General features: G+C 45.8%; 1 protein-coding gene across 1 annotated transcript in view; it reads right to left on the reverse strand.

The window, feature by feature from the left end:
• Positions 1–3034: 3034 nt before the first annotated feature.
• The window catches only part of LOC117968806 (ephrin type-B receptor 4a-like), a 30858-nt gene continuing 8278 nt past the window's right edge, over positions 3035–25614 (reverse strand). The window contains exons 2-16 of the mRNA XM_059019007.1: positions 23191–23261; positions 21933–22593; positions 18457–18612; positions 17448–17789; positions 16574–16698; positions 15996–16158; positions 14160–14262; positions 13157–13221; positions 12403–12516; positions 10362–10609; positions 9705–9920; positions 8881–9030; positions 8258–8451; positions 5895–6050; positions 3035–5566 (exon numbers count right to left, since the gene is read on the reverse strand). Of these exons, the coding sequence (XP_058874990.1) occupies positions 5458–5566; positions 5895–6050; positions 8258–8451; positions 8881–9030; positions 9705–9920; positions 10362–10609; positions 12403–12516; positions 13157–13221; positions 14160–14262; positions 15996–16158; positions 16574–16698; positions 17448–17789; positions 18457–18612; positions 21933–22593; positions 23191–23261 (2873 nt within the window). The 3' untranslated portion in view covers positions 3035–5457. The remainder of the gene's footprint in view (positions 5567–5894; positions 6051–8257; positions 8452–8880; positions 9031–9704; positions 9921–10361; positions 10610–12402; positions 12517–13156; positions 13222–14159; positions 14263–15995; positions 16159–16573; positions 16699–17447; positions 17790–18456; positions 18613–21932; positions 22594–23190; positions 23262–25614) is intronic.

Consider the following 25614-nt stretch of genomic DNA (forward strand, 5'->3'; position numbering starts at 1 on the left):
AGCGTAGCGCTCCATAAACAAGCCCTTTAATGGAGATCTTCTCACACTGTCGTCTCAATTGTTTACAAACATTACGAAGACGATAAAGTTTAAGCGATTGAAAAGTTGAAATTCAAACAAAATCCTTGTATTCCTGTTAGGCAGCCATGTGTGTCATTAGCAGACCAAAACTAGGGCAGCAGTGTGGAGTAGTGGTTAGAGCTCTGGACTCCTCACTGGAGGGTCATGGGTTCAATCCCAGGTGGGGGACACTGCTGCTGTACCCTTGAGCAAGGTACTTTACCTAGATTGCTCCAGTAAAAACCCAACTGTATAAATGGGTAATTGTATGTAAAATTAATGTGCTATCTTGTAACAATTGTAAGTCACCCTGGATCAGGGCGTCTGCTAAGAAATAAATAATAATAATAATAATAATAATAATAATAATGTACGTCACTCTATCTGAGATAACGATCCCCTTTGGCCCTGACTTCTTTTTATTTAAATGTTGTAGAAATTTATTTTTCTACCCAATTTGGAATAGCCAATTATTTTTCGGCTCAGCTCACCTCTACCACCCCCCTGCGCTGACTCGGGAGGGGCGAAGACGAAGCGCGTGCCGTCAGCCGACCGCTTCTTCACACGCTGCAGACTCACCGTGCAGCCGCCTCAGAGCTACAGCGTCGGAGGACAACGCAGCTCTGGGGCAGCTTACAGGCAAGCCCGCAGACGCCCGTCCAGAAATTATTTCTTTGGTGTTCATTTTCTAGCATCTTCTTTAAAGGACTTCGCTGTTCAGTATGTCTTTGAGCGTTATTAAAATTGCATTTAAAAAAGAAATGGATACAAAGTTGTAAAAATGACCGTCAAATTCAGATTTGATACGAAACAGTAAGAATGTGGCAGTGGACAACTTGAAGCAGGAGTTGCATTCAAAATGGATTAACTTCCATAGGCCACCACTTGAAAGCCCAATGCTTCCAAACCCTTGTCATTTCTTAACAAATTCTTAGATTATATATTTTTTTTACGCCTGTGCTTCTGTATATAGGTACGGGTGTCAAATGTTTGCTTGCAACGCGTTATCTGTAGATGTGGGTTTGATGATTGATTTACAGTACATTTTAAGAATAATACTGATCGCTCTTAATTAGGACGTATAGCTATGGTTACCCGCGTACTTGCTTTGGGGAAACAAAGGAAAGCTCTGTTTTCAATCAGTCCAGGGTCTAGATGTCAAATGTAGAATAAACTAACTTCGATCAAGCACCACGTTCAAGGTCTGGCTGAAAAACGTTTTTTCCTCCTTTTTCTAATGCAACCCATTTCGACAGAAACAGCGAGCTGACACAGTTATAGAGAAGGGAGGGGGCAGCAAGCTGGGAAGGTTATAGGGAAGGGAGGGTGCGGGGTGTGGGGGTGTGGGTCTGAGTACAAGTTTCCCAAAGTGCAACTATCGGGCAAACAGAAGCTTATTGAAAATTTTCAGACAAACAAGCCCCCCCCCCGCCCCCCTGCCCCCCGCCCCCCGCCTCCCTTTCTAATCCAAATGGCAAACAAGCTTGCAGAAAAGACTAAATGTTCACATCAGAATATAGAGCCCCTTTTGTGCAGAGGGAAATGTCACGGCATCAATACTGATCTATAGGGGAGAAAAGAGAGACCTTGCGTGCTTCGGAATTGATTAAATTAATAAGGTTTCCATTTTCAGCCCCCCCCCCCCCCCCGCCTAAAACAATGTCCTATAGAAAACTAAAGAATGCCCCCCACCCCATGAGTGTAGCAAGTAACAAGGCCTTTTATTTCCACCAACTACCCGAAGCCTCTGTGTGAAAGTCGTGCCTCCAATGTTAAAGATTGAGGCTTGTTTCAGCCGTACAGTCGAGGCGCTGGCTGGACGCTTTATTAGGACCTGTCTGTCTCCCCGATTTGAGTTTGGCTTCGCCCCCCCGGAGTGGGGCGTGTTCTCCTAGCGTACTCTGGGTCCCTTGATGACCCTGGAAGGCTGAATGAATGGTTTACTTAAACCTGATCAAATCCACCCAACGATGCTCCTTTCAAGACGATAATGAAGCCAGCCACCGCGCCGGAGAGAGAGAGAGAGAGAGGGGGGGAGAGAGAGAGAGAGAGGGGGAGAGAAAGAGAGAGAGACGAGAGAGGGGGAGAGAAAGAGAGAGACGAGAGAGGGGGGAGAGAGGGGGAGAGAAAGAGAGACGAGAGAGGGGGAGAGAGAGATGAGAGAGAGGGGGAGAGAGAGGAAGAGAGAGAAAGAGAGAGGGGGGAGAGAAAGAGAGAGAGATGAGAGAGGGGGAGAGAGAGACGAGAGAGAGAGAGACGAGAGAGGGAGAGAGAGACGAGAGAGGGGTGAGAGAGAGAGGAGAGAGAGAGATAGAGAGAAGAGAGAGAAGGGGAGAGAAAGATAGAGAGACGAGAGAGTGGGAGAGAGAGATGAGAGAGACGAGAGAGGGAGAGATGGAGATGGGGAGAGAGAGAGACGAGAGGGGGGAGAGAGAGAGAGAAGAGAGAGGGGGGAGAGAGGAGAGAAGGGGAGAGAAAGAGAGAGAGACGAGAGAGTGGGAGAGAGAGACGAGAGAGGGAGAGAGACGAGAGAGGGAGAGAGAGAGACGAGAGAGGGGTGAGAGAGAGAGGAGAGAGAGAGAGAGACGTAGAGACGTCTTCCATAGCCACCACGATCCCCTGCTCTCAGTTTATTTAGCGGTATCCTCGGACAATGGCAGTTCAACCCACAGCCCTCTCGGTTCACACAGGCTTCCTCCTTGTTGACAGATCCAGGCCTGGGGATGAGGAGGCCAGGTTGGGGTTAACCTCCTGATTGCATCCTGCTGACATTAGGTCTATTGTTTAGCTGATTTCAATGAGGTGGCACTTCCTTAAACCCCACTCCCCACTCCCTCCCATCCTTCACACCCGCACCACCCACCTAACTATTGTATTGTGAATGCATTCATTTATAGAAGTGATGTGTTGGTGTTTATCAGTCCACTTTGCTCACCAGTCTTCAAAGTCCATCAAAAAGGCACAGAGACAAAAAACGAGTTGAAGGTATTTTATTTAGTGAGCAAACATGTAGCCTAATTGAAGCCAAATAAATTATAGAAATATTGGAGTACAGGGTTGACAAACAGCAGGAGGGTTTGATTATTTTTCGTTGGGATTCGATTTTTATAAATATCCTTGTTGAAACCAAGCCTAGCTGAAATGTAATTTATATCTTAATCCTGGCAAACGGCCACTCTGAAAGGCTTCAGCAGAGCCAGTGATCGAAATCAGTTTGCTGGGGGTGTCTTGGAAATATATCTCAGAGTTTTAGATTCGACTCATTTTGCTTAATTGTTCCCGTCAACATTTCTGGAAAATTGAAAAAGAAAAAGTGATGGAAAAAACTCAATAAAACCACAGACATTCCAAATGTGTATTCGGTTGGCAACAGGAAACAAGACTAGGTTATATGAAGAAAATATAATTGAGTGCTATCTCATTCTTCTAGGGCAGGGAGTGACCAACGCTGGTCCGGGACAGCCACAATCCAGCAGGTTTGACAGGTAACCCTGAAATCATCCATTTCTGAGGAATGCAAATTGTTCAATGAATTTAGCTGAAGTTAACGTGTTCAATTAAATCAGGAATGGTCAGTGGTCTGCGAGGTGTTCAGGTTTTTCTTCAAAATGATCTCGAAAATGACTTAATTGAACAAATTGCTGCTTTAAATGGAAAGCATTACTGCTTAATGAGTCTGAAAGAAACTGTTCCAAGTCTTAAGTAATTGATGATTAAGGGCTACCTATGAACCCTGCTGGATTGTGGCTCACCGGGACAGGCCTGGGCCCCTCCCCCCCCTCCCCCGTTCTAGGGAATCTCATGTTTATTGATGCTAAGGCTAATTGCAGCAGTTTGAGAATTGATATTGCACTTTCAGATCAGGGATTGAAGACGTTTGGTCTCGGCATTAACGGAGATTTCAATAGTTCCTGCAACTGAATATTTGGCAAATCATACAACAAATTAATGAAAATAAAAAAACATCATTAACTGCACAGAATGGCAGTGCTCTAAATAATTTCTCGGAGTGATCGCCTGGCTACACTATTGGGAAAATACTCAAATCTCCCGATCCCAACAAATGTATATATTTTTGTACATGTATATATGTGTGTATATATATATATATATATATATATATATATATATATAGGTATATAATATAATCTTCAATATGAAGATTTGGTTCACGTTCCCATGATTCCTGTGGTTTCGCACGTCACAGCGATGTCATCTTTCAGGGTCAAAGGTCAGCTCTATGGCTTTCACAATACAAAAGTGTCCACAGTTTTTTTTTTGTTTTGTTTTTTTCGGAGCACTTGTCCACTTTTAATTCCACCACGCTGTTGGCTTCAAACCAGACCTACAAACTGGACTTAAAACCAAAAATTTCACAGCAGTTGCTGGAGTAAGCTTGCCCCAAATTTTAGAAGGAAAGCAGGCAAATTAGGCTGGAAGATGTATTTTTTGCGATAGAGTAAAGGAGATCCAGGTTAAAAGATGAAAGAGCTGAAATAAAATAAATCCGGATTTTGTCTGTATCTCACTGATAGAATCCTTCGTTCTTCGCCGCCCAGGATCTTTCAAAGCGACCCTGCTGGGTTTGAGTTCAGGTCTAAATTATACAGGGACCAGATTTAAAACAAACAAAAAAAAAATCCCTCAAGGTTTTATTCTGCAGACTTTATTTAGTCCACGATCCTGCAAACCCTTGCCAAATAGTCCAGCAATCTTTTGTGTTCCGATTCGGAGGTGCATCACGGTATAAGACTCCAGGGAAGTGCAAGGATTCACGGAGTATCATGTTGGCCATCACAGAATCCGATGGCTTGTTGTTTTTCCCACCCGAGTCCAAACTTCACGGCACACCAAACTGCACTATGGGTACAGCTTTAAGCTCACTGAGACCTGCACACGAAACTGGGACCGTGACAAGTCTGCGGGTCGAATCGTGACTCTTGTCAACCCATCAGTGCTGTTTTAGTCCTTGTCGTAAATCCGTTATCTTTTCACCCCCCTCCCAACAGGAATGGGAAGCCCGTTTGGAAAGAAGGTCTAGGGCAGGGGTGGCCAAAGATGGTCCTTCCAATTCCTGGTCTTTGTTCCAACCCTGTTCTAAAATTGTTTAATTGAACCAGTTAAACCTCCATCCGGACTCTGAAGTCGTTCATGATCTCATTTTACCTGTTAAACAAACCTGGGATAATGGCCCCTCAGGACACCCCTGGTCTGGGGCGTAGGGTTAAGGTATGGCTCCCAATCCTCCACAAATGGAAAGTGCAATGTCACGTTTAGCCTTGTTTAGCACCAGACTCCCCACCCGGTAAAGGGAGGGGGTGTATCAAAGTTTGAAAGGCTGTGTTGGCTTTTCCGCCAGTTCAAGGGCGCTGGGGTCTGGTGGTATTGCCGCGGGTGTCAGAATCGAGCCGGTTGTGGATTTTTTAACTGCGCCCTCATGTTCTGAATGCTGGACAGGATTTTCTTCTGGTGACCAGCCAAGGTGACACCGATTCGAAGCAAGTCTCTGTAGGGGAGGAAAGGGAAAGAAGAAGGGGGTCAGTAAACGGTACTGAGGGTAGGGTGATCAAATCAGCTGAGAAAGAGATCTACTGCGGGAAAATGATTGTGGATGCGGAAACTGATGCAGTCAGCCTCGTTTTGCATCGCCTAGAATTTTAGGATTGAGACAGAATACAAAATAAAAAATAAACTATATGAACATAATTTAGATATTTTATTTAACAGTGGTATTTCATGTTAATTTTTTCAGTCGACTTTATGAAGCACAATGAGTTAATCCCATAGGGTGATGCACAACTTTTAGGCTGTAGCTGTACGGGAGTCAGACTCACTCTGTTGAGATCTGGCTGACCAAGTCGAAGTTGCTAAAGCCAGCCTGCACGAAGCTATCCTCGTAGCGGCCCATCTTGATGGCCCGAAGCCACTCGCCCACCGAGACGAAGGAGGAGAAAGGGGGCAGGCGCTGATCCAGGAGCGGGTGGGATGGCCTACAGGGAGAGGAAACACACACACATCCACGGTCATTCTCTAAAATCAAGGTATTGTACAACGTAGCAGGCTAACAAACAGGACCAAGCAAGCTGCTTGTACAGCCTTATAGCGGGGCAAAACGGCTCTTGAATGAGACAGAAGTGTGGTTCATTCATTGGAGGTAGGAACACACATCCTGTACCTTTTCCATTTATAGATCCTCCAAAGTCTTAGTCCCTCAGAGTTAGTAGCAGCAGCAGACCCTTTATTTAAAATTCATTTTACTGAATCCAGTTACAGCTCCTAATTTGTGAATCAGGGTTAGAAACTCATTCTTCCACCCATTCCTGAGGTTCACAGTGGTACTGTTTAAATGATCATGAGCTAAATCGTTTGTTCCTCTGTATAAGAAGGCTCGGTGGTCCAGTGGTTAGAGAAAAGGGGTTTTGATACCAGGAGGTTCAAATCCCGGCTCAGCCACTGACTTACTGTATGTGTGTGTGTGTGTTTGTGACCCTGAGCAAGTCACTGAACCTCCTTGTGCTCCGTCCTTCGGATGAGACGTCAAACAAACGAGCTCCTATTGGAAGTGACTCTGCAGCAGCAGTTGTTGAGTTGTTAGTTGTTTGGATAAAAGTGTCTGCTAAATGACTCAATAATAATAATAAAACCTGGTCGTGTCAATAATTAAGTCGAGCATAGTTGGAAACTCAGGACTAGTATCTAACTGCATTTGGTTACTCCCTAGACGAATTATGAAGTTTTAAAGAAAGAACAGTACAAGCTTGAATAGAAACTGAGGTTCTGCTGTGCTCTAAACGGGCAGCTTCCACCCCCTCCCCTTACAAGGGATGTTTGCAGATCTGTTTCTTGTCTCTGAACAAACCAGAGAGATAGCTTATCTGCCTCTTCCATCTCCTCCTAGGTATGTGTGAGCTCCCCATCAGCGAGGCTTCAGACAATTTCTCCTCTGATCTCTATCTGGCTCAATTAACCCTGACCCCATGGCCTTTACTCCCTTTCCTAAATTACAGCAGGAGTTTCCACAGTTGAAAACTCTTCCCCCCTGCTCTGATTATGAGAACAAGACCCTCTTTTTTAAATTAGTTTTTAAAGAAAACTCATTAAGGGATTAGTACAGAGCGTCGTGTGTTTTTCGTTTCTTTGTGTTTACTAACAGATAGCCTCTTTTTCATCCCCTGATCTTTTGAGCTTGTAAAAATCTTGAGGATTTGCAGAAACAGCCTTTGCTGAAGATAATTAGCTAGCTTTACTCCCTCTGATCTGACTCTCCTGTATGAATTCTCAGCCTTCTTTTTCTTTACAGCTTACAGATCCCCAGTTGAATAATCCCCAGGGGGTTTTAAATCTGGTGAATTCAGTCACGCGTTCGTCTTTTACAAGCCTTTACATTTTACTCTCATGCTTAGCAACCTATTGCTTGTACACTTATCATACTTCACTGAGCAATTACTCCTATGCTGAAAAAGGATCAGGGTCTATAAGATAGGAATGCTGCCTTCAAAAAACAATGAAACACTTTCTATGGAAGTTGTTTCACTTTTAATAGAACTAGCCGAGGGGGTATATTCACAGAATTTGTCTGTTTCCACATTCTTTATTTTCTATTTATATCGAATCCTATGCCGACCCGCTTTTGCAATCTTGCTAAGGTCTTGCTTTGCATACGATTTTAATGCAAGTCCCATCTTTTAACAGCTTTGGTCTTGGGTATGTCATTGATGAGATTGGATAAATCATTCAGAAAAGCCTGCACAGGATTGGTTCATTCAGGTTTCACCGTAAAGGCTCTTAAAGAGTAAGTAGCGGGGTTCCGAAAAATCCAGCGTTCCCCGTCCCCACGTGTTGCTACAACTGTTTAAATAACGGACCTGTCATTTTTCTTTACATTGTTAACATCCTGACAACTTTTTACACTTGCGACTTTCAAGTCTGTTTCAAAGCTCTTTTCAAAATGTCCGCTCTGGTGCACCTGGGGTTTGAGATCTGTCCTCTAAATCGCTGCAGCAGGAAGAGCGATTTAAAGATTAAATCAAATAAAAAAACATAACAAGTGCTCTGGCTTTTCTGTTCCGTACCACATCATGGATCGTTATTGCTGTGTTAACTGTTTGACAATGTGGGCGATAATCCTGACACTATCAGTGTAACGTTATATTTTTCGCTACCCCTCTACTTTCTCTTTAAACAGACACACACTTACCCTGCGGCCTCACGAGCCAGGATCTTGAGGCTTGCTGGGTTGCGGATGAGCTTGTCCAGGGAGCTGACGATCTGGGCAAATCTGGGGCGCACGTTCCGCTCCTTCTGCCAGCAGTCCAGCATGAGCTGGTGCAGAGAGTTGGGGCAGTCGGGGGGAGGGGGCAGGCGATAGTCCTGCTCGATTGCATTGATAACCTGAGGACAGAGAGAGCGGGGGGGAAGAATGCAGGCTTAATCAAGAGGGACTGCGGGTGGCGAGGCAGAGACAGCAGTACTAAAAAAGAGACTCAGAAAATACTGAAGGCTTGAAGTCTCTACTAGAAAGGGTTTCTAAGCCATAGTGATAAAGCAATAGAAATAAATGCACAACAGCCTTCGCTTCGGGAATTACTGGGGTTATAGAATCTGGTTTGCCTCGGGGCTTTACTTACCAACCTGGTTAACCAGACTCAAATTAATAAATTAACTACATCTGAGCAGAAAGATAATACGTTCCATCAGATGCTGGGATGTTTGCTAAGCTTGTCTCGCACTCAAATAACACATTATCAAAGAACTGCATTCCAATCGCTGTGTCTCCTCTGTAAAACCCCCCCAAAACAGGCAATTGCAGCGGACACCTACGTCTTGGTTGGACATGTCCCAGTAGGGTCTTTCTCCGAACGACATCACTTCCCACATGACGATGCCGTAGCTCCACACGTCGCTGGAGGAGGTGAACTTTCGGAACGCTATGGCCTCCGGAGCGGTCCATCGGATCGGGATCTTGCCACCCTACATCGGAAAAGAAACCACGCAAGTCAGATCTACTGAATCACACATCCATGTGCACGACTGAAACGTGTGCGGAAATAGGGACTAGGGTTAAGGGTTCGGGTCTTCCCGAAGTAGGGACTAGGGTTAAGGGTTAAGGGTTTGGGTCTTCCCGAAATAGGGACTAGGGTTAAGGGTTAAGGGTTTGGGTCTTCCCGAAATAGGGACTAGGGTTAAGGGTTTGGGTCTTCCCAAAATAGGGACTTGAATTAAAGGTGCAGGTCTTCCTACAGAGCTGGGTTAGTTACTGGACTGTGGGTAAATCCTGGATTCCTTTACTAAACCTTTTGCAGAAATGTCTGATTAGCCATTCACATACAAGATGTTTTAAATAAAATGTTTACATTTTTGGGGGGGTGACTGTTTTTCAAATGAGAACCCTGGGGACTAGTTGCTACATTCGTCTGCCCATTGTGAGTGAAAAAACTTTGTACGCGATGTGAGTTTGACGGATGCTGACGGTTCTTTTCCAGCAAGTTCTTGCGGCTAAGGTCGCGTTCGCTTGTTCACAAAACCGAAAGGATGGGCAGCAAGGGTTTTCAACTTCGGTTTGAGCGGGGCACGGAAATGCGGTATTATAAATCAGAACTGGCTATGCCAGTTGTGGGGTTAAGAGTTGAGGGTTGAGGTCTTACCAGCGAGCTGGTGTAGGTGGGATCGGAGGAGTTCTCCTCTAGGAATCTCGACAGTCCGAAGTCGGAGACCTTGCACACCAGGTTGCTGTTGACCAGGATGTTTCGCGCCGCCAGGTCACGATGGACGTAGCTCATCTCCGACAGGTACTTCATTCCCGAGGCGATCCCGCGCAGCATTCCCACCAGCTGGATCGGAGTGAACTGACCGTCGTTCAGCTGGAACGGGAGAAGAGAAGAAGAGGAGGAGGAGGAGAAAGAGGAGGAGAGTTATTCCTGAAAATTTCGCGAATTTCGAATTTCTGAGAAAAAAGCTGTGTAACGTCATCAGCGGTGAATTACTGGCCTAATTCTCTCAAATGAATTTTTTTTACAAAACGGGCAACCACTAATTGGAATTATTTGACCAGATAAATAACTTGACAGGGATAACTAAACAGGGATGGACATAAAACTCCTGTTGCACAGCAGTTTCACCCATTACAGGTTTTGTTACGAGCTTGATTATTGTATAGGTAACAAGCTCAGGTGTGGCTCATTAAACTCAGAACTGGATCAGACTGCTATGCGACGGGAGCCTCATTTCCATCCCTACTCAAACTAAAGGCTGTTTAATATAAAGCACCAATCCTCCCACTAACCCTGGCCAATACTCCTTACCCTGAGGAAGGAGTCGAGGGCACCGTTCTCCATAAACTCTGTGATGATCATGACCGGACAGCTGTTGGTGATGACGCCCTCCAGTCGGATGATGTTGGGGTGGTCGAACTGGCCCATGATGCTCGCCTCGCTCAGGAAGTCCCGCCTCTGCTTCTCAGTGTAGCCTCCTTTCAGGGTCTTGATGGCTACATAATTCTCCTTCTTCCCCAGGACTTTCAGACGCCCGCGACACACCTCCCCAAACTCCCCTAGAAGGGCAAAAAACACATTCGGGTTTAAAGTACGGGGAGATTTTACATGGTTTAGGATTTTTACATTTTGCAGAAAATAAACTACTACAGAGGCTGGCAGGAACTGGAAGCTGTTTGATTTTCATCACCTGATTCTTAAACCATCTAAAATGGGACTTATAAAAATCAGGCACATTTCTTTTGCTGAGAAGTCTATTTTAAAAAGTTTGTCTAGACTCAAAGTTTCTTTGATGAATGTATTTATGTTTAAAGTGCTGGACATCCTATGTAGAGTTATATAGCCTGAAGGCTTGAAGTTTATTTTAGAAGGGGTTCCTAAGCCATCATGACCTGTAGGAGACCAGGCTTCCTCTCTTTCCTTCACCGGGATTATAGAATCTGTTTTGCCTCGAGCCTTTACTTAACAACCCTGGTTAACCAGACTCAAATTTAATACATTAACAATACTTGAACGAGCGGAAAGCTAATAAATTAAGATGGGTCGCTCCTCAGCTCAAGTTGAGTACTCCCCCCCCCCCCCCCCCCCACACGTCTTAAGTGTGTCTGAACTGTTGCGTTTCCATTATTTTCCCATTAAACCCCAGCAGTGACGTTAAAGAGTCCAGGGGGTGGGGAGAAAACAGAGACTTCACCATCGTCTGAAAGGTTAATGCGTTTCCCAAGAACTCAAACGCAATTTGCAGTCACTGTAAGAGAGTTAGCGATTTCCCTAATGGATTTTTTATAATGGCATATTTCAGAGTATATTAAACTTGGGCAGCTTTCAGTTTTTTCTTGTTTTTTTTTTAAACATTATTATAAAAGACATTTCTAAATGTATTCTCCTCCTCCTCCTCCTCGCCCAAAACAAATGCAAAAAGGAAGGGCTTTAGTCCAGCAACTCAAACGGAGGGCAGCATGTTTTGGTACAAAAAAAAAAGACATAAATGCACCCGAAGATACAGAGAAGGGCAGCTAGGCTGATCCCAGGTCTAAAATGACATGAGCCTTGAGGACTGGTTAAAATAATTAAATCCTATCAGCCTACATATCCTTCTGTTCTTTTGTTCTTGTGTCTTACTGGGTAGCAGTGTGGAGTAGTGGTTAGGGCTCTGGACTCTTGACCGGAGGGTCGTGGGTTCAATCCCCGGTGGAGGACACTGCTGCTGTACCCTTGAGCAAGGTACTTTACCTAGATTGCTCCAGTAAAAACCCAACTGTATAAATGGGTAATTGTATGTAAAAATAATGTGATATCTTGTAACAATTGTAAGTCGCCCTGGATAAGGGCGTCTGCTAAGAAATAAATAATAATAATAATAGCTGGCAATTAAGAGGCATCAATACATGATTAAGTGATTATTACATGTCTGTTAGTTACCTTTTTTAAAGAAATGTCAGTGATCAGGAGTGGAGAGGAAATGGTATTGAAAAAGTCACGCTATGAACTACACCAGACACACTTTACTGCCCTGGGCATCCTCCCATACCTATTGAATGGCTATTTTCTCAATGTCAAATATATTGGACACTGGGCAGCAAAAGGGTAAAGAATGCTAGAAAAAACCAACCGAGACACGCAATACATCAAACTCTATCAACCACAGGAAAAAGCCTGCTGTCCGTCATCACGAACCGGAGAAAAGTCTTAGCAAAACATGAACAGGGAGTGCTAGTGAATTTTCGCTGACCATTGGCGGTTGATCTCTGTGAATATTTCACGGGTGCTGACGTTTCTTTTAAGGGACAGGGTGGTGAGCTTTTCACCCGGGTTCAGTTGATTTTTTTCGGCGCTCGATAGAGACACCTACCGGCACCGATGACCTCTTCAATCTTGACGCAGGACACGTCGATTTCCTTGGCGAACTCGCGCACGGCTTCGTTGGGGTCTTCGTAAGTGAAGGGGTCGATGTAGACCTTCATTCCTGCAAGCGACAAGGGGGGGTCAATGATAAAAATGGGGGGGGGCAGGGGACTTTTTAATCAGACGAGGAGATTAATGAAACTTGCCCCAAATTGCGTACCTTTGTCTGTTTATTTGAAATATTATTATTATTTGTTTATTTAGCAGACGCCTTTATCCAAAGCGACTTACATAGACTAGGGTGTGTGAACTATGCATCAGCTGCAGAGTCACTTACAACTACGTCTCACCCGAAAGACGGAGCACAAGGAGGTGAAGTGACTTGCTCAGGGTCACACAATGAGTCAGTGGCTGAGGTGGGATTTGAACCGGAGACCTCCTGGTTACAAGCCCTTTTCTTTAACCACTGGACCACACATTGAAACGGTGCATTCTAAACTTTCCCTGTGTTCTTATGTACAGCTAGAGGGATATATTTGTAGGGGGGGTTGGTTCCTTGGGGGGGGGGGGGGGGGTCAAGGGGGAATTTTTAATCAGACGAGGAGATTAATGAAACTGGCTCAGAATTGAGTATCCTTATCTGTTTATTTTAAATAATACTGAAACGGTGCATTCCAAACTTTCCCTGTGTTCTTATGTACAGCTGGAGGGATATATTTGCAGGGGGAATGAACGACAGTATCAAGGCTTTCTCTGCTCACCGTGGCCAATGAGGTACTGCCCATGTTTATCGGAATATTCAGGATCCTTGGAGTTGCCGTGCTTCCTGGAATAAACAATAGCAGGGAATGTTAATGTTAATCTCCAGCTCTCTCTCTCTCTCTCGCTCTCTCTCCTTGTCTTCTCTCCTTCCTCAGCAAGACTAAAAATAGACTACAGCAAGCCTCTATTCCCCCAACAGTTAAACGCTAAAGAATGTCAGCAGAACACAATAATATTGGTCACGCTGTCTGAAGCAGGAAATCCCATTACCGGTACAACTAAAGACATGTTTGGTATATATATATATATAAACACCATTATTACACTGGCCAAACCCACGCTGGCAATTCTTTTAAGAAAGTTTACAAACGAGAGGAGGCCATTAAGCCCATCTTGTCCGTTTGGTTGTTAGTAGCTTATTGATCCCAGAATCTCATCAAGCAGCTTCTTGAAGGATCCCAGGGTGTCAGCTTCAACAACATTACTGGGGGGTTGGTTCCAGACCCTCACAATTCTCTGTGTAAAAAAAGTGCCTCCTATTTTCTGTTCTGAATGCCCCTTTATCTAATCTCCATTTGTGACCCCTGGTCCTTGTTTCTTTTTTCAGGTCTAAAAAGACCCCTGGGTCGACATTGTAATAATAATTATAATAATAATAATAATAACAACAATAACAATTTGTCATTTAGCAGACGCTTTTATCCAAAGCGACTAGGGGGGTGAACTCTGCATCATCAACAACTCCTGCTGCTGCTGCTGCTGCAGAGTCACTTCCAATAGGAGCTCGTTTGTTTTACGTCTCATCTGAAGGACGGAGCACAAGGAGGTGAAATGACTTGCTCAGGGTCACACACACACACACACACACACAGGGAGTCAGCGGGATTGAACTGGGAACCTCCTGGTAACAAGCCCCTTTCTCTAACCACTGGACCAGCGAGCCTCTGAGATGACTGAAGATCACAGTTTGGGGGTAATGAATGGATAGGGGAGGGTGCTTACCTGATGCAGACGACCGCAACGATAATGACGATCGCCACCACCAGCACTCCGACAGCCACAGTACTTGCGATCAGTGCAATTTGCTGGTCCCTGTTAGTTTGTTCTGCAGAGTATATGAAAATCCTGTTACTAACAGACTCAATGCATACACTTCGTCACCTATTGGAGTCACAGCAGTTCTGTTAGACCACACTACTCACTCTCCTGAACAACACAGAGCAGAGGGAGGCTGTTCAGAGAGTATAAGAGCCTCCCTTTCTCTTTCTCAGCTCCACCAGCACAGAGCAGAGGGAGGCTGTTCAGAGAGTATAAGAGCCTCCCTTTCTCTTTCTCTGCTCCACCAGCACAGAGCAGAGGGAGGCTGTTCAGATACTGGAAGAGCCTCCCTTTGTCGTTCTCTTTCTCAGCTCCACCAGCACAGAGCAGAGGGAGGCTGTTCAGAGAGTATAAGAGCCTCCCTTTCTCTTTCTCAGCTCCACCAGCACAGAGCAGAGGGAGGCTGTTCAGAGAGTATAAGAGCCTCCCTTTCTCTTTCTCTGCTCCACCAGCACAGCGCAGAGGGAGGCTGTTCAGAGAGTATAAGTGCCTCCCTTTCTCTCTATCTCTGGTCCACCGGCACAGCTCAGAGGGAGACTGCTGACACAATATCAATGCATAAACATGAAGATGTTTTTTTCTTTTTAATACAATATTAATACAGAGCTTTGACTGCATGAAAGCGATTCATCTCATTGTTTGACAGAGACACAGCTGAGTCTGGGAGTTATTCAGTGAAGCAGCATTATATTTAAAACCAGCCTTTGTTGTCTGACACCGTCCGGGGAAGCGGGCTCAGGATATTCAATTGTGATGATTTCCTGCGCAGCGTTGTAAAGAAACTTCGCCCACGTAGCGTTGAACTCAAGAGGGTTTATTTTGGGCTGTGTACCGTGTTGCCTGTACCCTGACGTCTTCAATTCTCTAACGTTTCGTATTAGACTGTTTTCATCGAACAATTTAACTGTTGTGTTTTTTTGTGTGTGTGTGTGAAGTGCTTTGGGATCCTTGGCATGTATGTTGCTATAGAAATGTCAATTGTATTGAATTGTATTGTCTTGTATTCTCTGCAGTTTTTGTCTCAGCTTTGCAGTTTGAAAGGGAGAAAGAAAGTTCTTTCAAAGTTCACAGATGCATTACAATGCTTCATCACACCTCTCTGTGCTTTACAATGCTTCCCTATGCTTTACCACACCTCTCTGTGCTTTACAGTGCTTCCCTGTGCTTTACCATACCCCTCTGTGCTTTACAATGCTTCTCTATGCTTTACCAGACCTCTCTGTGCTTTACAATGCTTCCCTATGCTTTACCAGACCTCTCTGTGTTTTACAATGCTTCCCTATGCTTTACCAGACCTCTCTGTGCTTACAATGCTTCCCTATGCTTTACCAGACCTCTCTGTGTTTTACAATGCTCCCCTATGCTTTACCAGACCTCTCTGTGCTTTACAATGCTTCCTTATGCTTCACCAGACCTCTCTGTGCTTTACAATGCTTCCCTATGCTTTACCACACCTCTCTGTGCTTTACAATGCTTCCCTATGCTTTACCAGACCCCTCTGTGTTTAACAATGCTTTACAGTTCTTCCCTATACTTTATTACACTTTGTTGTGCTTTTACTAGGGGACACTTTTATAAAGGCGTGTCCATCCAGAAAATAATTGCAGACTTTTCAGAAAGAGTAGGAAGGAGGAAAAAAGAAAGAAAGCAGGAAATAATCCAGGAAGGAGAGAAAGAAAGAATCAATGAGTCAATCTGACAGACCGCAGACCGACCCCCGGAGCCCGGCCCTTTCCTTACCATCAGGCTGGGTGCGGAAGGAGATATCCTGGCTGAAGCTGCCGTAGCCAGCCATGGTCCTGGCCCTCACTTTGACCACGTAGATCGTGCCACGTTTCAGCTCGTTAATAATGATGGAATTGGTGTTGCTTTTGAGAAGGATGGCACCCACTTCACCTTGGTCCTAAAGAGAGGGGGGGGGGAGAGAGAAAATGGTTGAGTTTGGGGGTCCAGTGGTGAATGAAAAGGGGTCTCGATACCAGAAGGTTCAAATCCCGGCTCAGCCACTGACTCCCTGTGTGTGTGTGTGTGTGTGTCCCTGAGCAAGTCACTTCACCTCCTTGTGCTCCGTCCTTCGGATGAGACGTCAAACAAATGAGCTCCTATTGGAAGTGACTCTGCAGCAGCAGCAGCAGTTGATGATGCATAGCTCACCCCCCTAGTCTCTAAATTTCTTTAGTGTCTGCTAAATGACTCATTATTAATAATTGTGTGTGTGTGGGAGGGGGGAGTTCGTTACCCAGTTTTGATTCATTCTACAGTGAGGTCAGAGCTCAGGTCAATGTACGAAGTGCTGTCAGCTCCACTAGCCTCCTCACCTTTTCGAAGTACTTGACTTGATAGTCCAGAATCTGGTAGTTGGATTGGGCAGGCACTGGCCAGTAAAGGGTCAGACTGCTCCCGGTCACTTCTTTCTCCTGGATCCTGGTCACCGGAACCGGAACTGAAAAAGTAAAAGACGCCACAGCGGTCAGCCGATGGCTGCGTGCATATCGAAGACGCTCTCGCTCATCGCTTCTGCTGCATTGGAGCAGAAAACTTGAAAATCTGCACTCGTTCTTATGCTCATACTGCTACTAACTGACCTTAATTCTGTATTGCGGTTTGGTCACTTTACTGGGGTTGAATAATGTGCCAGACTTTAGTGCTGAACTGTTTGGTAGACTTTATCAATTTGATTTTGAAAGATATTTTGTGACCGTTTAAGAAAATACTCTGATTTGTCATTGATTTGTATTAAGAGAAGCCCCTACGGTCAAAAAGAGTTTGCTTAGCTATTAGATAAACACACAATGTATTAACCTATGAATAATATATAGCAGACCCTGGTATTGATGCGATCCAGCCCTCTGACATGTCTTTATAATATACAACGCTAGACCCTGATATTGATGCGATCCAGCCCTCTGAAATGTCTTTATAATATACAGCGCTAGACCCTGATATTGATGTGATCCAGCCCTCTGAAATGTCTTTATAATATACAGCACTAGACCCTGATATTGATGCGATCCAGCCCTCTTAAATGTCTTTGCATAAGACAGTTTTGAAAGACACATTTCAAAATTAGCTGAACTACTTGGAAAGATAGTCAGTGACCGCTTGAGAAAAATCGGCTGGTGTTTAGCTGCCCCTGTCCTGTTGTAAACCCACTGGACATATCGTCCCGTTCCAGCACCCTGGCTCACTCACCATCCTTGTTGGTCGTGATGTTGACCATCTCGGACTGTGGCGGGGAGCTACTCAGCTCGGACACGCCGTTGACCGCCTGGATCTCGAAGGTGTAGGTGGTGTAGGGGGACAGCCCCCAGATGTCCACCCTGCGCTGGGACAGCGCCCTCTGCAGGGGCCGGAAAGAGACGCTCTCCTCGCAGTTCTCGCAGACCCCCTTCACCGGCGGATCCTTGCACTTGCGACAGACGATGTTGTAGGAGAGGTCAGAACGGCCCCCCATGTCCACAGGCTGGCTCCACTCCAGCGTGACCAAGGTGTCGTTGATGCGGGTCACAATGCTCCGAGGGGCTGAGGGCGGGGCTGAGCGAGAGGGGAGGAGCTTTGAGAAACAACAGCAGCCAGAAATACCTAACCTTGACACACACACACACACACACACACACACATATATAGATAGATACACTGTATATACACACACAGCAGCGTGCAAATTATTAGAACAGCTTCGATTTACTGTGCGGATGAAATCAAACCGCTGGCACTGAAAATCTTTAGTCAAAATAGGCAAATTAGTGGTTGTCACAGTAATTTTAATTGCTGACTTTAAAACAGCAGACAGAAGGACTACAAGTGGCTAAAAGGCATGAGACTTTTCAGAAGTTGCTTCATTGAAGCACAAAGAGGTCAAACATTTTCCCACATCAGGGCCGGCAATTGAAAGCCTCACACCTCGAAGTCCCTTTCAATAAACACTTGCGTGCTAACGTATGGGGTATGCATGAACTACACCCCTTACCAGGCAGGCTGCAAATAGCCGTCCTGTCGTGTCTCTAGTGACCGTGGAGACGCCAGGGGAACCAACAAAGTACAAGAAGCTTGATAGCATGCGAACTCAAGCTGTGCAGCAAAATTGCTGCCCGTATTCGAGGCTGATCTGAAGAGCCGAGTGCATTTCTACGCATTACTGGTCAATAAGGAAACAGTGATGTCGTGAGGGGGGGTCTGGCAGGGGTGGGGTGGTACTTACTGCTGCAGGGCATGTGGGCGGGGTCGGTCCTGGCGCGGTAGTACCCATTACGGCAGGAGCACACGCTGGACCCCGCGGAAGCTGATTGGCTGTTCACAGGGCAAGCCTGGCAGGACCCCGGACCGTGGGTGGCTTTGAAAGTGCCCACAGGGCAACCTAGAGAGCAGAGAGAAACGAACACGATTAAACACATTGCCGTTTTGCTCATCGCCTCACGGGGGGGGGGGGGATGGGGGGTGCTGGGTTGGTTCTCCAAGCTCTTAATTCGCTCTAAAAGTCCCAGCAGGAAGGGCTTGTGTTGCGTTTGTTCTCTATCACGCCTCCCTCTCTGTCACTTTGGGACACTCGCTGAGCTGTCCCCAAGCGTTCCAGTTCCGGAATCTTTGAATCTGCCGGAACGTGACCCCGACCCGACCTCTGGCCTGTCAATCACCCTGAAAAGTGACAGAGCCTTTTGTCCGGGACTGAAAAGAGGGTGGAGGACCTGTGTCCTTTTCTAAAAGGTTAGAAAGAGTGTTAATTAGGGCTGGGTGGGAAGAGAGGCCAGGACAAATCAGCACAGCGGCAATTGTTTGACTATAGAATTTTATAAGCCTGTCCCCCCCCCCACAGTCATTTTATTATTTAGGTTCACCTCAACTCGTAAGACTTTCTACACATTATCATCTTGAGGTTAGCACCAGCATTAATGCTGCTGTACTGAAAACAAGACATTGCGGTAAAAACAGTTTAGCTTCACAATAACAGCGGAAGGGATAGACAGTGCAGGTATTACTGCAGTGACTTCACCGTCTCTGCGCTTTGTTGTATGGGAGTTGTCTTGGTTGGAATCCTGTGTTTTTCAGTCTAGCAGCCTGTGAGGACTTGCAAACTAATCCCATCTCCTTCCCCGACACGCCCAACCTTCACCATCCCTATTCCCAAAAGCCAGGACAAGTCATTCTGCCCTGGAGCTCAGCTATTACTGCTCTGGAAGGTAAGCAGACCTTACACTGTGATGCCCAGCCACTGAGGCTTATGAGCGCTCAGTATAGCTGGAGCCGCAGGCTGTGTTCCTCCAGCCTCTTTCTGAGCTTGTTGCAGGACTTTCCCTGCTGGTTCTGTTTCTGTCAGGCTTGGGGGGGGGGGTCAGTTCTTGTTTTTCAATTCTCCAATTCCAATGCTGTTTCCTTTTCATTTTTAAAATCAATTCCCAGTTCCCTTTTAATCGATTCCCGCACGCGATTGATCGAAATTGGAACGAGCAGCCGTTACAATGAGCTCCTCGCGGTGGCAATACGAACGGCTTCAGCTGAAGTCCCTGTTTTGTTAATTATGGCTTCAAATGAAAAGCGGCTGAAAGAAATCGCTAAATTTAGGGTCTCTTAAAATATCGATTCCGATTCCGAATCGGAATTAGAATCAGAACGTCCCACGTCAAGTTCCATCTCAGTTCAATGATCAGGTTCTCCGGGCGTATGTCTTAAGATATATATCTGTGCTTCAGAATGGTACAACCCAATGCACCCCCGCTTTTTAAGTACTTGCAAGCTTCCTAGCAAAGTCATTACCAGACTTGTATACACAGCTGAGAAACCCAAACTAGAAAGGACCTGCCTCTGTTGAGATAATGAAGGTTTTAATTGGTGTTTTAGTGAGTCGCTGAATTAAAGTATATATATGTGTATGTGTGTGTGTGCTTAATTTGTGTGTATATATATACACAGATCATGACATTGCATGCATGCAAGGGGCTTGAGTACCTTGGAAACCAAAATATCAGCTGTACTACAGCCAGCCAAATGGATTAGCAGAGTCTGGAAGAGGTTCTAACGGGGTTGGTCGCAAAGGATAAACGAGTTAGAGGGTCATTAATGAAATGCTGCTGATACACGTTGTAAAAACAAAGACAGAGAGAGAGAGGGAGGAGAGAGAGGAGAGGGAGAGAGAGATAGAGGGAGAGGAGAGAGAGAGAGAGGAGAGGGAGGAGAGGGAGAGAGGAGAGGGAGAGAGAGGAGAGGGGGAGAGAGAGGAGAGGGTAGAGAGATAGAGAGGAGAGAGAGAGAGGAGAGGGGGATAGAGGAGAGGGGGAGAGAGAAAGAGAGGAGAGGGGGAGAGAGGGAGAGAGAGAGGAGAGAGAGGGAGAGAGAGAGAGGAGAGGGGGAGAGAGATGAGAGGGGGAGAGGGAGAGAGAGAGAGATAGGAGAGGGGGAGAGAGAGAGGAGAGGGGGAGAGAAAGAGAGGGAGAGGAGAGGAGAGGGAGAGAGAGAGAGGAGAGGGAGAGGAGAGAGATAGAGAGAGAGGAGAGGGGGAGAGAGGAGAGAGGAGAGGGGGATAGAGGAGAGAGACAGAGAGAGAGGAGAGGGGGAGAGGAGAGGGGAGAGAGGGAGGAGAAAGGAGAGGGGGAGAGAGAGAGAGGGAGAGGGGAGAGAGGGAGGAGAGAGGAGATGGGGAGAGAGAGGAGAGAGATAGAAAGAGAGGAGAGGGGGGAGTGAGAGTGAGAGAGAGAGAATATACATCAAGAATGAAAGACACTGCAGAGAAGAAAGAAAGAAAAGAAAGAAAGTATGCCACTCTCTCAAATTCAGCTTTGCATTAAACAATATGCATTTTCCGTAACTCCAAAACCCTCAGTCAGAATTCTAAGGTAAAACCAGAACCAAAAAGTCAAGCAGACAAACGTTTTTATCTGGTTCCCGTCTTCAGTGTACTTTCAGTTTACTGCAGCCTGATGAAGACGCCAGCCGAAAATCTACTGGACACGGTTTCTATCTTCTAGCTGTTCCTGCGATGATATAATTCCTCAGTGACTTGAGTGCTGCATTCATCCAGGGTTTATCTTTCTGTGCCAGAAACACAGCAGGTCATATTTGCTAACATTCCCTGAAAAGGTAGTTTTAGCTGTAGGGAAGTTCAAGTGACACTACAGCACTATAATTATAAGTGGCATGCTTTTGACTTCATCATCCCAATGATGTGCGAGCCCTGAAGGAGCACAAGGAAATCAAGCGCTTGTTCAAACGGTTTCTGCTTCATTCCGCTGGAGAGAGACTCGAGCATCACGAGGAGGAAACGGACCGTTTGGATCCAACCTGTCAGTACGTTTTAAACCCTGTCTCGCGCACTTGAAAAATAAGAAGCATCATTTTTTTTTATTTGTGGGAGACATAACAGCTCTGGCCAATCCTAGAATTTTAGGATTGAGACAATTAAAAAAAAAAAAACTATTTTAACATAATTTAATTTAACATCACATAATCAAAGAAACTACAAAATGACATCGCAAAAGTCTACCGGAAGCCGTACTAGTAGTACAGTATTTCACGTTAGATTTTGAAATGCCACGTTCTTTTCAAAGCGCTGGCGTGTATTTCAGTATGTTGACGTGACGGCGTTCGGCAGGTTTCATTCGACTTTACGAAGACTAGTTCAGTCCGTAGGGTGAAGCGAAACTTCCCTTGTACCTTAAAAGAGTAACGGCTGATCAAGACACCCACCTCTGCACTTGGTGCTCCTCTCCGCTGGCTCGTAACCTTCATCGCAGGCGCAGTCCGACGTCACCTGCTCCACCCACTGCCCGTCCTGCCCGCAAAACATCCTAGGGGGCGCCGGCGAGGACCTGCGGGCGTTGGGCACGCACCTCCCTGTCGCCTCCTCCACCAGACTCCGGGGCACCGTCGCCTCAAAGCTCGTGAAGTTCACGGTGAGCGGCGGGCACTTTTTGTAAAAGACTCTCACTGACAGGAGAGCCATGCAGGAGCCCTGGGCTTGGAAAGCCAAGTAGAATCCCGTTTTGGACAGCGGACCCAGGCTGAGGGTCTTGGTGTTGAATTTCCCGAAGGTCCCCTTGCGGAGGAGGTGGTCAGCGGCCACGGTGTCCACTTTGGTGTACGGGTTCTCCATCCAGGCGGGGAAGTGGGCCGTGGCGACGTCGCTGTCCGCCTGGAAGTAGAAGAGGTTGAAGGTCTCCTTGCAGCCGCGGGTGCTGTGCGGGATGGAGGAGCACTCCATCATCGTGAACTTGATCTCCACGTAGACGTGTGTGGCCCCCCGGCGAGGGATCAGGGTGGTCCGGAGCCAGCTGGCCTCGCTGGGGTTGCAGATCTCGTAAGTGCGGACGCTGTTGGATTCCTCGTCCAGACCGCTCACCTCCTCCCACTGGCAAAATGACCAGAGATGGAGAGGGAGAGGGAGATAGATGGGGAGGGAGAGAGGGGGAAGAGAGAGAGAGAGAGAGAGAGGGGGAGAGAGAGAGGGGGAGGGGGAGGGAGAGAGAGAGGGGGAGAGAGAGAGAGAGAGGGAGAGAGAGACAGAGGGAGAGAGACAGAGAGAGAGAGAAAGGGGGAGGGGGAGAGAGAGACAGAGAGAGGCGAGAGAGACAGAGAGAGAGAGAGAGATTATTTAATGACTACATCACTAACATACATCCCCTGGCTTCTGTCAATTCAGTAAGATGAAAAAGTCTATGACGTATATCAATGGTGTGTCCAGAATAGTAGCTGTTAATAACCATGCTTTAATTACCTTAATAGAAACTGGATTGGCATTTAAAAAATAAATCTGATGTCCTTAGGCAAATATATTAGCACCGTGGTAAACCATGTGCAGTTTAACAGCACGTGGAATCATTTCTTGTGTTCATACAGTGAAAGACGGACAGATGCACAGACAAAATCTCCTGAAATCGAATGCTCTCGCTAACTCAGGCCAAGTCATGTTTGATCACTGTGTCCCGTCCCCAGAGTTCGGACGTACCTGTGGGTCTGTTTTAGGGAACGTTGTCCATTTCAAGTCCGCCGTTTCCAGTTTGGTATTCATGAGCGTTTCTGCGGGAAAACGCAAAACAGGGATTGAAAAATAGATACATTTCCACCCAGGCTGCTGCAGGAGATTCACATCAGCGCTCTTCTGTTTAGAGGACTCAGAGAATGTCTTTTTTTCCAATATTGTAATCACACCCCCAAAAACTCACGGCCACATTCAATCACAGCGACCCATTAAACACCAAATTAATTTTTCTTTGAAAAAAATTAATAAATAAATCAGAAACTGTATTTATTTATGTAATTTGATACATTTATATTGACCGGTTTAGTTATTGATCGAGATTATTGAACAGTTTTATTTAATATTTATTTAAAGAAATCAATGTCAAAACCCGGATTGCAATTTGAAATAATAAAAAAAATCAATAGTCAAAGATCAATAATCAATTATTATTATTTATTTCTTAGCAGACTCCCTTATCCAGGGCGACTTACAATTGTTACAAGATATCACATTATACATTATTTCACATTATACAGATATCACATTATTTTACATACAATTACCCATTTACACAGTTGGGTTTTTACTGGAGCAATCTAGGTAAAGTACCTTGCTCAAGGGTACAACAGCAGTGTCCCCCACCTGGGATTGAACCCACAACCCTCCGGTCAAGAGTCCAGAGCCCTAACCACTACTCCACACTGCTGCCCAATATCTGCTCCGATTCTTTACAGTAATGAAACTACTTCACTGCCAGTGCAAAATGACCAGGAGGAAGCAGTATGGGGTTAGCTGGGAGAGCTGGGCTTGACTCTCTCATCTGTTCAGTGGCTGGTATGTTTTCTTTAGAGAGGACCCTGCTGTGTTTTGCACCCCAGGCTATCTTGCTCCACGTCTGTTTTTCCACTTGTGAAAACACATTCCACATCCACGCTGGTCCAGGTGGCTGACAGAAGCCTGGGCTGGAGGTGTGAAGCTTTACCCAGCAAACGGCATCAATCACAGCCACAGGACTTTGCCCACACCCCACAGCTGGGTCTGGTTCCGAAAAGAGTCGCTATAGCAACCGCGAGGCGGCATTTTGTGACACACAAACAAAAGTGTGAAAGGGAGGGGAGGGGCGGGGATCTTAATCTCCTAATTGTGGAGGAAAGCCCCCCACAAAAGAAGGCGGTGTTTTGTAAACAGGAACAGAATGGTAGTGTTGTCTAATTATTCCTATTTGAAAGCGTGCCTGCTAAACTGTACAGACGGGATAGAAATGAGACTGCAGGGCAGTTTCATTCCTGGTTTTACTCGGGAGTTCGCTTTTAAAATGCTGAGGGGTGATTTGTGGGTCGGACAAAAAAAAAATAGGCTACCGATACGGAAAGGCTGGAAGCACCCGCCAACTGAGCCCCTGCCTCTACGAATCCCCCTCTCAGAATAAAAAGGGAGCTGTGTGTATGTATTGCACTCCATTCACGCGGGACGATTGATCACACCGCATGTTTCAAAGGGCCTTTCGTGAGATCACCAGTCATTTGTTATCCGATCAATCCGTCTCCATCAAGCGCTTCATTTAGTTCTTCAGTTTGACAAACGACCCAATAATAAGTCCAAGTATCAGCACTCCCATCCGTACACGCGCTGTCAATAGCTGCTGACATTTATTGAGCGTTCGTTCTCTCTCTCTCTTTCTCTCTCTCTCTCCCTCTCTCTCTCCCTCCCTCCCTCTCTCCCTCTCTCTCTCTCCCTCTCCTCTCTCTCTCTCTCCTCTCTCCCCCTCTCCTCTCCCCCTCTCCTCTCTCTCTCTCCTCTCTCCCTCTCTCCCTCTCTCTCTCTCCCTCTCCTCTCTCTCTCCTCTCTATCTCTCTCCCTCTCTCCCTCTCTCCCTCTCTCTCTCCCTCTCTCCCTCTCCTCTCTCTCTCTCTCTCCTCTATCTCTCTCCCTCTCTCTCTCTCTCTCTCTCTCTCTCTCTCTCTCTCTCTCTCTCTCTCTCTCTCTCTCTCTCTCTCTCTCTCTCTCTCCACACACACACGTTTTTGCTCAAAAGAGCCAAAACTTCCCAGCGTTTATGTAACACACCTTTGTGAATGGAAAGTGTTTGAAAACAAACAGCGGAAGTACTTATAGTACAAAAGTTTTAGGCATGTGTGAAAAAATGCTGTAAAGTAAGAATGCTTTCAAAAATAGACATGTTAATAGTTTAGATTTATCAATTAACAAAATGCAAAGTGAGTGAACAGAAGACAAATCTACATCAAATCAATATTTGGTGTGACCACCCTTTGCCTTCAAAACAGCATCAATTCTATATATATGTGTGTGTATAATTTAACTTTGTAATGTGCTATGAATTGTACTGAATCACACTCACTGTGTTACATGTGTTCGTGAACTGAATCATTTTATAGCTAAATGATAATT

This window comes from Acipenser ruthenus, unplaced genomic scaffold (assembly GCF_902713425.1).
Source record: "Acipenser ruthenus unplaced genomic scaffold, fAciRut3.2 maternal haplotype, whole genome shotgun sequence".
NCBI classification, from domain to species: Eukaryota; Metazoa; Chordata; class Actinopteri; order Acipenseriformes; family Acipenseridae; genus Acipenser; species Acipenser ruthenus.